This window comes from Mastigoproctus giganteus, chromosome 10 (assembly GCF_048544385.1).
Source record: "Mastigoproctus giganteus isolate SK-2022 chromosome 10, ASM4854438v1, whole genome shotgun sequence".
NCBI lineage: Eukaryota > Metazoa > Arthropoda > Arachnida > Uropygi > Thelyphonidae > Mastigoproctus > Mastigoproctus giganteus.
The window spans coordinates 100,914,863-100,927,895 of record NC_143584.1 but is presented as its reverse complement, the minus strand read 5'-3'; the positions used below and the strand labels follow the sequence as shown (position 1 = coordinate 100,927,895).

The following is a 13,033-nucleotide window of genomic DNA, read 5'->3' as shown; positions in this document are numbered from 1 at the left end:
AATTCTAAGCAGATTTCCTCCTCGGTTACGTCGAGAAGGTCCCATTCCAAAATGACACCTCTCGATGAATTGAGTGTTCTGTGTGGTGTCACTGTTATGGGTATTCCTCCGATTGATGTTGCACGGAGTAGCTGCTCAGACTGCCTGTCAGTTTTGGTTTCAATTAAGAGGTCTCCAGAACGGAGCCTCTTAACCGATTTGGGTGACCCTGCTAACCCATCTAACCCTTTCTGTATGAAGAAGGGTGACATTTTACCAATTGGTTTTTCTCCGGTGGAGTGTATGATTAGGAACCTTGGAACAGGCCCTGATGGTAATTCCGTTTTCTGCCTCTTTTTAGCAATAATGCTATCTGTATCTGTGTCTAAATTTTCAGATAGGGACCGGGTTGGGGCCCCTGAAGGAGTAAGTTTATCAGGATTCATATAGTTTTTTAAATTGTTCAGTGCCCAGGCTCCCCACCCACCACGGAGCCCAAAGGGACGCCCACTACCCGGCATGCAATAAATGCGCTCGGGAGTGGAACGCCAGGGCTACCCAGACACTATACCCGCACCGCCGCCAGCCTGAATCCTGTCCCTCGGACCATGAGGGTAGGGGCGTGGCATTGACACGGTTGACCCTCGCAGGCGAGCCTACTAGCCGATTGATCCAGCCGGGCCTTCCAGGACCACCCGTCTTGTCAAAGCAGGGGCAAAAGTGGTGTATTGAAGCTGGGCCCCTCAACCACCAGGATCCCCCTTTCCGAATTTTCACGGGTCGCAGCGCACGGCAAACACGCCGGATTCCATTGATGTAAGCCTGGAACCTGTACTGTGGGCGTTGGATCCCAGTGATGCTAGTCTGGAAGTCCAGCAGCGTCACTGGGAGGTCCCCTCACCACGTACAGGTGCCCACGTCGAGGGGCCCAAAGAAGTGCATAAGAGCCACGGCAGTTTAGTCTGAAGGAGATGAACAGTGCATTACTCTGTCCAAAGCATTCAGTTTCCATCCAAACCTCGCAGAGGTGTATGTGCAGATAGAATTCCAGATCTTTTAAAAACCTTATTTATAAACTCTATTTATAAATTTATTTATAAATAGTTTTTATAAATTATATATATAATTTATAAATTATATATATTTATATATAATTTAAATAAACTTAAAAGTTTATTTAAATTGTTTTTACAATTTAAATAAACTTTTATCTAAAAAGAATTCTGGAAGAGAACCATCATTTAATACAAAAGTACTTCTTTCTAATTCAGATCTTATATCCAAATAATTATAGCAGTTGAGGGCAGCGTGAAGGCCAATTTCCACCGTCCCGCACTCAGAGACCAGAGGGAACCAAATCAAACTGGTTCAGCCTGGACCTCAAGCCATGCCCCATATGTCACACAATATATTCCCAGTTTCTCTAACAGTTTAAAATTGTACAAAATACAACCTCCTATGGAATCAGTACCCTCTAATCCACTGATCACTGGCTGCTGCCAAATACATGGCTATAGGCTCCAAGACTTATTTGAATCTTTCTGATGCATTAACTTGATTCCATTTGTGATGCAATCTTGATTCCATCAAAACAATGAAATTTCCTTTTACTTCTCACCCTCTTTACTCTTCCAGCCATGCAAATGAATCATTGGTTATACACTGTCCAGTCAAAACATTATGGCTACTCTCCGTGTTTTATCAATCAGTCATTCTTACTCAGTCATTCCTACCCACCTGGTATCATATTTACTGGTTCTCATCATGACAAATGTGCTGTGATGAGACCAATAAATATTATACTGCAATCTCATGGCATGTGACCCATACAAAGAGCTTGATCAACATAGACATGACCTTACAGACCAAGAAAAAGGGATGATTGTTGGGTACCAGTTCAAGGGTGGCAGTATTACGGAAAATACAAATTGTGTGTGGGGTGTTCGTTGAGTTCTGTAGTTATTCCAACAGTGGATGGATATATTATTATTATTATTATTATTATTATTATTATGTCTAAGGTGGCACCTAGACTTCCGTCTATCTCCACCTGATAAAGCTGACTTTGTGCAGAACCTCTGAAAAATAGACCTGTATGGAAGGTCTCTTCGCCATCAGGGAGAAGCTGTCATCTGCACAGCCGCTCCCCGTTGGCGAATAGACCCTAATGGCTGCCCATATTCACTTGGTGCTGGGCCTGGTCTTCTATTTTAAGTGCCTCATGCACAAAAATCCCGCACCCACCGGAAATAGTGCTATACCGGTGGGTGCCAGCAATCCCGCTACCAGGCTGGCCACACCTGAGAGCCAGCAAAAAAAAAAAAAAAAAAGAAAGAAAAAAAAGAAAAATAAATAAATAAAATACATATATACACACATAATATAAAGGGTACTAGGAAAGTTTTGCAATACAGCTTTGTTTATTTAATTTTTTCAAAGTAATTTCCTCTACATTCAATACACCTCTCCATCCTCCGAAACCAATCTTTAAACCAGTTCTGCCAAGTTTCACTAGGGAGTAAAGCACACTCCTTGTCCCAAGCCCGTAGAAGGTCCTCATCACTGGAAAACCGCCTCCATTTTAGCTTCATTTTCACATGCGGGAACAGCGCAAAGTCGCAGGGAGCAAGGTCTGGCCTGTAGGGAGGGTGCTCGAGAAGTTTCAGTCCTGTCGTGGTCAAATATTCGGTGCAGGCTTTGGCGCGGTGAGCTGGAACATTTTCGTGATGGAGGTACCAGGTGTCCATTCTTGACTTTGGCCGCAGGTTCTTCATAGATCCAATGACTTTAGGCAGGCATTGTTCAGTACACCACTTAGCTGTGACTGTCTTCTGCGTGTCCAAAACGACATGTTCCACAATTCCACTCGATTTGAAAAATACAGCTATCATTTTCTTCTTTACAGATCGGGATTTTCTGACAATTACGGGTGTGTCGTCACCATCAAAGACCCAAACATTGTTTTGAGCCTTGGTCGGCAGATCGTAATAGTACAGCCAAGTCTCGTCACCTGTCACGATGTTGTTCACATACCGAGATTGTCCCTTATCAAACTTTTTTAACATCTCCCGGCACCAAGTCACACGTCGTGTCATCTGCTCTTCAGTCAGTTGATGCGGCACCCAGAGAGAACAAAGTTTCTTCACGTGCAAATGACCTTGCAGAATCGAACGAATTGCTGGTGCATTTAGGCCCAAAGTATCCTCTATCTGTTGGTAGGTCACTCGCCTGTTTTCGTCAAGCATTTTCCTCACAGCAGTAACGTTTTCCTCCGTAACTGACGTTCGTGGCCTTCCCGGCCTCTCCGAATCCTCCAGAGTGAAATTTCCCCTTTGGAATTCTCTATACCACCTGAATATCATTGTACGATGTGGACAATCATCATCTAGTGCAAGAGTCATTTCTTCTAAGCACTGGTCTATGGTTAAACCACGCACGAAATTATACCGCAAAACTGTCCTTATCTCATTTCGTGACCACGATGCCATCGCAAGCACTTTACACTCTCACTACTAATGAATAACTGAGCCCATCGACTTGGCGCGGCGGCTACTATGCACGTATGAACATGTTTCAACATGCAGCAACAAGCAGCTTCCTGTGATTCATTGTTGCGTCATATTGCAAAACTTTCCTAGTACCCTTTGTATAAACAAACTAAAAGAAAAAAAAAAAAAATAATCAAAATGTATATAACCAAATCTTAATTAGTAATCATTAGATTATTCCAATGTCTTCTCCATTGAAAAACAGTTACACAGAACTCTTGCAGTGCTTGAAATTTATCCTGATTAGCAATAAGGTCACTTTCACAGCCTCTAACTAAATTACCAATCTTCACTTTTAGCCTTTCTCTATGTTCAACATACAAACTACAATCATATAATAAATGACTCCAAGTCTCAGGTTGACCGCAAGTGCATAAAGGAGAGCTGACTAGACCAAAGTAATGTAGTTTAAAATTCAATGAGCCATGGCCAGTTAAAATAAACGATGTTACCATAGAAGGAAAAAACCATTTGTTGTTACTATCATAAGTAAATTTAACTATTGGAATAAACAATCTAGTCACCTCCCCAGTTGCACTAAGATCCCATCTCTGTTGCCACATACCAATCAAACTGTGTTAGAACATTTTTCTTAGCTTTAGATATCTCTATAGTGACATCAGATGTAATAGTCATGAAAGAAACCACTATGCCTTTTTTTTAAGTAATAACAAAGGGCCCGATACACAATGTACAAGTCTAGAGGCAAATGCTGGGCCAAAACCTGCATAGCATTCGTTGAGACTGTTCTGCACAAATTAGAAATAACATAAAGCATTGAGCGCTGAATCGATAACAATTTCTGTTTAAATTTAACGTTAGTAACTACCACACTGATGCTCCGTACGCAACTATGGGTAAGAAGACTGCCTTGTAGTATAAATTTAAAACTTTCCTTTTCAACCCCCAATCTGACCGTGTTAATCGAATTATTGCTGCACTAAATTTTTTAATTTTTTCGTGTAAGTAATTTAAATGTGGGAAAAACGATAATCTATCACCAATTCTTATACCTAGATATTTCACCTCAGATACTAGGGGAATCTGCCTCCCCTTAATTAAAGCTTTTGGCGGCCGCGCATAATTTAGTTTGCCCTTAAGAAGTATCATAACAGTTTTAGTTGTAGATATCAATAGTTTGTGCAGATCAGCCCACGACACTAGACTTTCTAATACCTGGGCCACTCTTATTTCAAGCACAGCCCTGGATTTACCAGTAACACATAAAACCAAATCATCTGCATAAGCAATATTATGCAGATTTTCAATTGATTGTTCTAGCCATAAATTAAGTACTAAGTTCCAAAAAAGTGGGCCCAATACAGACCCGTGAGGACACCCTCTCGAAAGATTCCTATTAAACTGTAGATGCTTAGCTTTCAGTATAATTTTCCTACAATACAAATAACTCTGTATCATCCTATACAATAAGTCTGGACATTGCATACCCCTTAATGCAGACAGAATACTCTCATGCCACACCATGTCAAAAGCTCCAGTAAAATCTATAAAGATTGCTAACACACTTATCCTCTGCCTGGTTGGCGAAATTCATGAGATCATTAATGGCATCCTCCGTAGAATGCCCGCTCTTGAAACCATACTGATAAGGCAGGGTCAAACCATTTTTATCCATGACTTGGTTCAATCTTAAAAATAATAATCTTTCAAAAACTTTGCCAAGATTGGCCAATAACGAAATTGGTCTATACCCTCTTGGGTCATTTGGTTTTTTACCCAGCTTAACTAACAGCTTGATCAAACCAACTTTCCAGATCCCGGGAAAGCTACCTTGAAGTAAGCATTTATTATACAAGTTTAACAAGATGTTAGGATAAAGCTCAATCATTTTAAGAACAGCGATATTCTCTACTAAATCGATTCCTGGGGCTTTGGAAATGTTAATTTTCTTAGAAACGGCTCTCAATTCCTCTAAAGTAAATAAGCTAATATCAACAGACCCAAGGTATGTTACATTAGAGTCCTTGATGCCTTCTTGCTCTGTTGTCTCCCCCCCTTCTTCCTCATGAGGAAACAACTCCGATGTTATTGCCTGCACTGTTGTAATCCAATCAGTTGTTTCCACTCCATTGACGATTACGGTATTCATTATCTCTCCAGGTCTTACTTTATTCATACTTAGTTTATAAATTAATCCCCAAGGATCTGTATTGCCCACACTAGTAACTAGATTTCTCCAAGCCTTTAATTTACTCTCATAAATAGCCCTATAATAAATTTTCTTTTTATTCCTATAACATGCATGATAAAATTGAGCCTCATTCAGCCCCCACCGCCTATACCTCTGATATGCCTTCCTACATAAAAATACTTCTTTCCTTAACCTGGATAATTCCGCATTCCACCAATTAACAACTCGCCTCTTAACTCGTTGTCTTCTTGAGGCACAACTGAGGGCTCTAAGCAATGAAGACTGAACGAAAGCAGCATACTCACAAGCATTTAAAAAATTCAAATTAACCATATTGTCTCCTGAAAAATCTAAAGCCACTGACCGTGCAAAACTAGACAAGTTAATCTTCTTATAAGTAAATCTAGTTAATTCAAAATTATCAAAATCTAAAGAAGTATTTAAATCAGCCAAATTAATATGAAAAACCAAAGATCTATGATCACTATTCGTATAGTCCGTTTTCACAAGCCAATGACAGATTCATCTGGATAACCCCTGAGTAACTATAGTCAAATCAATATTCGACCTGCCATGAACATTATTAAAAGTATAAGGCTGACCTGATATATTGACTTCACACAAATTATTCATTAAAATAAAGTCCTCCATTAAGCGACCTCTCTGATCAGTCATGCCGCTAAACCATAAATTAGACTTTGCATTGGAATCCAATGCAATAATTAAATTACTACAACCAATTTCACTGAAAACAGTTTCCATATAATGGATAGAATTAACAATTTCGTGACTTGGAGGACAATAAAGAGATATTAAATTAAAAGTCAACCTAGGAGTACTAATGTTCACACATGTTGAGTTCTGACTACACAGCCCAGAGAGGACAGTTACCTGCAATAACTTATTAAAGACCACAATTGCTGTTTAAGGTTTCACATCAACTACACTTATAACCCTGGCATCAGCAGGAAAACCAACAATTTTATGTCCATGTGCAAAGGAACCAACATACGGCTCCTGCATACACAAAATGTCAACACTTTCTTGCACGGCCACCATTCTAATTTCATCAGTAACCGCACGACATCTTTGGGCATTGAGTTGAACCAACTTAAGCACACTACCTTCATCTTTATGTTGAAAACTACCATTCACATTAAAAGTACTACAGTTATCCATCATAGGTACGCGTACTGGCGAACTCTAGGGCCTTTTTATACTCAGGACAACTACTACTCCTTAATGAGTGATCATAAGCTCTACCTCTGCGCTTGCAGTTCACACAACATGGATCTTTATTTTTATTTGGGCAATCAACAAAAAGATGGCCACGCTGAGCACAATGACCACACAACACAGTCTTGTGTGTGCAGTGTTGTATAGAGTGGCCATACCCCAAACACTTAAAACATTTAGTCACAACTGTAAAACGCCTGAATTTGTGTGACGTATATCCAAAATACAACCTGTCATTACACATCAAATTTTGCAACATATGAGGAGCTACCCCAATCACCCAATTATTAAACCTTGCCTTGGAACTGTTACTAAATCTAAAAACAATGCCCTCTCTGACCTCTTGCTCCTCATATCCATAATCTTGAAGGTTTTTCTTATATAAATCCCTAATAATTTCCTCCTGAGTTAATTCCTTAGGTACATCATACACTAAGATGGTAGGGTTCTGTAACTTTACTTTATCCAGATTAATACCCTTTTGAAAAAATACCTCTGCCTTACTGAGTTTATCCAAATCCTTATCTGTTTCAACTAAGACTCCTTTATTTCGTATAGCTCTTAGATTTCTAATTTTGATTTCTTGAAATTTTTCCTTTAATGTGTTAACAATAACCTCTTTGACTTCCTGACTTGACTTATACTGTTCTGAGGACTCCTCAGCCCTGAAAATAACCTTATTATTTAATCTTGCCACTTTGCTCAGCTTCCTGTTATTATCCACCATACAGATATCATTTAATATTACCTGTTCACCTAATTGAGGCTGGCTGAATCCAGCCCTAACCTTGTCCGCATAAGTCCCCTTTTGTTCTGCAACATTAGATAGAAAAGGCTGTCCTCTTACAATGTCATCTAATAAACTGGCACGCACCTCCATCTCCTCTACCCTTGTTTTAAGATGTTCATTGTCAATGACTAATGCTGTTGATATAGTCTCCATGTCTATCCATACGTCAAGTAAGAAATTAGTTGCAGCTTTAGTCACTTTATTATTTTCACTAGTCATGTAGTCAATAATTTTTTTCTTCAACTTTGTTACAAGCTCAAAAATAGTAGACCCGTCAGGGTACCTCTGCCTTTGATCCTGTATGTTAGCAACAATTATTTCACTCTCACGAACATTTGTGCCTGTACTTCTCCCCGATTCCGAATAAAAACTATCTACATCAGAAACCATATTATCAGGCTGAATATCCTGAAAATCAGTTATCTTACCATTTGACAAATCATTTGTGAAATCTGTTACGGCAACATCTTCTTCTAACTGCACCCCCTGTTCAACCATGTAGCCAACTTTAACTACATTTTGCACACCACCTACCTGGATATGAGAATCAGCATTGCCAGACGTCCCAGCTTTAGTATTCACACTAACAGTACTCATTGCACAACTACCTCCACTACTTGGTTTAATATTTTTAACTTTAGACGATTTCTCAGAAACTTTCTTTACAGAATCAGTATTGTACAACATGGGAAGGAAGTGGGGGGAAAGCTCCAATCTTCTCTTCCTTCCCCCCTCCTTTACCAAGCTTCTTACTATGAATTCTGCCTTCCATTAACTATAATAGTCAGTTCAAAGCAACCGACTATTATTAACTGAGACGCAACAATATTATTAACTGAAGATTAGTTAACTACGCCAAAAACTATAACGTCAATATATAAATATATCAAGAATTAATGTTACAACACAAGAAAACAGTAGCAATCGAGGTAGCATCTAGACCAGTCTGCAGTCGCGGAGAACTTTGCCACACACCCGAGCACTAGCCTAGTCACCAGAAAACAGTGGATGGATAGTGAATGCAACAGTAACCAGGCCAATGGCAGGTATCCTGCCTCATAAATGGTCATTGTGAATGTAGGATGTTCTGCTTTGTGCAAGCCAATACACAGAAAACAGTGAAACAGCTAACCATGGACAGGGGATGACCAGCAGTGCATTTCCAAGACCATGATCCAACAAATCCTCCTCCAACAGCCCCCGTAGTGGGTGCCCAGTCAAGGTTACAGCTTACAGCCACTCATTACCAAAGATAGCTAAAGTTTGCATCTAAACAGCACACTGGACCATTGAAGACTGGAATAAGGTTGCCATTTCTAATGAATTACATTTCCTGCTATGCCATATAGATGGCAGATGAAAGGTATGGTGACAAACTACTGAATCACTCTGATGTCCAACAGAAACAGCCAGGTGTAGCAGTATTTTGTTATGGGGAATGTTTTCCTGAAAATTTCTTGGAGCCCTCATAATCCTAGACCTCACTCTGAATCCATTGTGGCTGATCAGGTACATCCCACGGTGACTGTCTTCCCAGACAGCAATTGATTCCAGCAGGAAAATGTGCCCACATTGACAGTATTTTCATTTTGTCTGGCAAACACCAAAGTGATTGAATCTGTCACTTCCATTACATGAATTGACAGATCTGGTGTTTGGATCCTAAACCACAGACTCACAGATCTACCGAACTCAATCCTGGCAATTTGGTATAACATACCTCCTGCAACATTCAGAGGCCTTGTAGAGTCCATGCCTAAACATGTAGCATCAGTACTTTGGCAAAAAGAGGACATACCCACTATTAAGTAGCTGATCATAATGTTTTAAATATTTCTGATGCAACATTGGACACTCAAACTTGATTCCATCAAAACTTCAGGCTTAATGTCCAAGTTTGCAGACAGCACAAAAGTCGACAGGGTTGTTAATGACACTAATGACAGTACGCTGCTGCAACAGGATCTACAAAAGTTAAGCAGATGGGCTGAAAGGTGGTAACTGAAGTTTAACATTGACAAATGTAAAGTACTGCATATGGAAAGCAGTAACCCCAGAGTAATGTATCAACTGTGTGTTAATACAATGACAGTGATAGAAAGTGAAAAGGACCTGGGGGCAATTGTGCAGGAAGATATGAAGTTTTCTGAGTAATAAAGACGGTCTTGCAAGAGCATGGTGTCTTGTCAATGATATACAGGAATTTTTCTAGCAGGTATAAGGAGGTGATTATCCCCTTGTATAAGGCAATGGTCAGGCCACACCTTGAGTACAGGTCTAGAGGCCTCATTTTAAGAAGGATGTAGAGCTGTTGGAACGAGTACAGAGCGGGGCAACAAGATTAGTGAATGGAACAGAGGGTTGCTCTTATGAAGAAAGGCTTAAGTTTTGCAAATTACAGTGTCTGGAGACTAGGCACCTTCGAGGTGATCTGATTAAGGTGCATAAAGCCTTGAATGGTTTGGGCATGCTCAATGCTGATAGGATTCTTCCTCTTGCTCAGAATTATTGCCTGAGAGGGCATAAATTCAAATTGAGGAAAGACAGTTGCAGAATAGATGCGTGGAAGTTTGCCTTTAGCCAGCAGGTGTTGACTGCCGGAACAAACATCCATCTGTCTTTGTAGAAGTTGATAGCTTAAACAGATTCAAGGCAGAACTAGACAAATAATTGGAGCAATTAGATGAGTGAAATGAGAAGGGCGTGTGTTTTTTTTTTTTTTTTTTTTTTTTTTGGCTGATGCTATATATGCTTGCTTTCTTGCATCATGTTCCTTTGCTAATGCTAAAACAGTGAATTTTTATATGTTAATCTATATTACATAATAATACTATAATATATATATAATATAATATAATCTTATATAATACTTAATACTATAAGGTATATTACATATAATCTATTATATCCTGCTAATATACAGCAGTGTAAAAAAATTAAATTTACAAAATATTACAATATAAGCTTATGACATGATATATTTAATTATAGCAATAGGGTTAAATTATAAAAAACCTTACATCACAATTTTATATATAGGACTGCGACACCACACTATTCCAGATGAAGTTTCAAAAGGGAGGAAAATTCAAAATACAGTGGAAACAGAATGAGAACATTATGAACTAGATCTTCCTCCAAGTTAGCTGAATATCTAGATGGTGAATAGCATGTATAGTGCATTTGCAAACCCCTGGCACCACCACCACCATGCCATACTGAGATTAACTGTATATATATCTTATACTGCAATTAAAATTTTTATTCTATTTTATATATGCCAGTTAACCTACAAATATGATTTTTTTTTTTTAATGTGCCCACTTCATGGTTAAAAAGATTGCTTTTTTTTTTGTGACCTTTCACGAAGCTCAACTTGATGGGTTTTTTTTGACATGCTTTCAAGTAATCTGGATAATTACTCCATACATACACTGCTTAACAGCAGCACAATGCATTCTGTCTCATTCTGCAGATATTAACCACACATCAGGCCCATTTTACAGTTTGTGTATTTCATCACAGTGGCAATAGGTGGAGATGGACATTAGTCTGGGAGCCACCATAGACAGGGCACGCACGCACACACGCAAACACACGTCACTCTGCATGTAAAGTAATTTTGGCAAAAACTTCAGTTTTTCTAATGTTTTTTTATAGAGGAAAATAAATAGAAAACAACCTGTATTTTACACATTAATAAAAAATTCTCATCCTGATACATCTTTCAGTGCCTTCATCAATAATTCTAGAGGATGGGTCAGTAACAACAAACTTCATTTAAATTTAGCAACTGGACAGAGTTAGTTAGAATCAAAATGTTCTGGGTTGGTTTCAAACTCCATCCCCCCCCCACTATCCCAGAAAAACCTTTTTGAATATTACAGCTACTCTAATAAAAACATATATGATTTAACAATCTAATCTGATTTATTAATCTGTATTGATCAAACTGAGTCAAATGTTTGTTTCATTATATTGCTTACCTGTAAAAATAAAATGAATAGGGTAATACAGAAGAAAGTTTTGTGCATAAAAGAATGTAATCAGCTTGGCTCCATACCTAGGAGGAGGGAAAAAAAAACAGCTCTGACAAAAACCAACAAATTCAAACTTTTTTTTTTGCTTCTATAGTTGAGATTCTAAGATCTTTTGATGTCAATTTCAAAAATAGTTTCAGAATTGATTTACACACTGATTTTGAGAAATATAAACATTTATTTTTCTCAAAAATAGAAAAATATACTATATAGACATGATACATTAATAGTTAACTATATTTAATATCCTTTTATGAAAATTAGGACTTCCTTGCAGTCCAATGGGTTTTTGTGTGTAGTACAATTTAAATTGCTTAATAATTGTATTTACGCTCAGAAGAGAACAAAGCTCATTAATCATAATTATTTTACTTAGACATGATTACAAGGCAGAAAGTGCATCATCCCAGCCACATTGTAATTAAGAAATCACATTCTTATTCAAACACACTTATTTAATCCATAAAACTGGATTTGGAATTAACTGCCTACTTTGAGATATTCAAGAAAATTTGATACAATACTACTTTATCAACAGAATAATAGTAACATATCAAAGAGAATCAGGTTTTTTTCAAATCAACACTACCAATCATTTCAACACAACATAAGGGACAAAAAACAGCAGTACTCACCACATTTCAAAATATGTGGTGGTATCAAAATATATGAGTGGTGATAACAGTAGATAGGGACCATAAGTTGATAAAATGGGGGGTGTACAAAGGAAAATTTTTGTAAACTCTGAAAAGGTAAAGACTTTTTGGAAGGGGTGGACTATAACAGATTTGAGGTATTTATTGGGGCTCTATTCATTGGGTTGACAGCTATGGCTAAACCAGACTATAAGATGCCCCTTCCTTTTTTTTTTTTATTGCAAAATGTTGCCTAAAGTATAAGCTTACTTTCTTGCATCATTTGTCACTAGTACTACTACTACTACTAATAATAATAATAATAATAATAATAATAAAATCATTCTGCATTTTATGGTACAAAAGGTATACCACAAGTGCAAGCAATTTTTTTTTTTTTTTTTTTTTTGCTGTAGACAGAAAAATGTGTTGAAAATGTCCAGATGGCCTTCTGAGTAGTTAACCCTTTTAGATTGTGACAAGTTCAGGACACACATAACAAAAAAGGGAATTAAACAGAGTTAGAAATAATTCCAAGATGCCTTAGTCAACTGTAACCATTGGGCAATTCAAATTAAGAAACCCATTAGAGCATTCATGTGTGAGGATCAAATCATGATTTAGATATATTAATAGTAGTCACCATATTGTAC

At 38.0% G+C, this 13,033-nt stretch overlaps 1 protein-coding gene across 1 annotated transcript in view; it reads right to left on the bottom strand.

The window, feature by feature from the left end:
• nSMase (neutral sphingomyelinase) overlaps positions 1–13,033 on the bottom strand; it is a 205,070-nt gene that overhangs the window by 133,004 nt on the left and 59,033 nt on the right. The window contains exon 3 of the mRNA XM_090382988.1: positions 11,692–11,768. Within this exon, the coding sequence (XP_090239114.1) occupies positions 11,692–11,768 (77 nt within the window). The remainder of the gene's footprint in view (positions 1–11,691; positions 11,769–13,033) is intronic.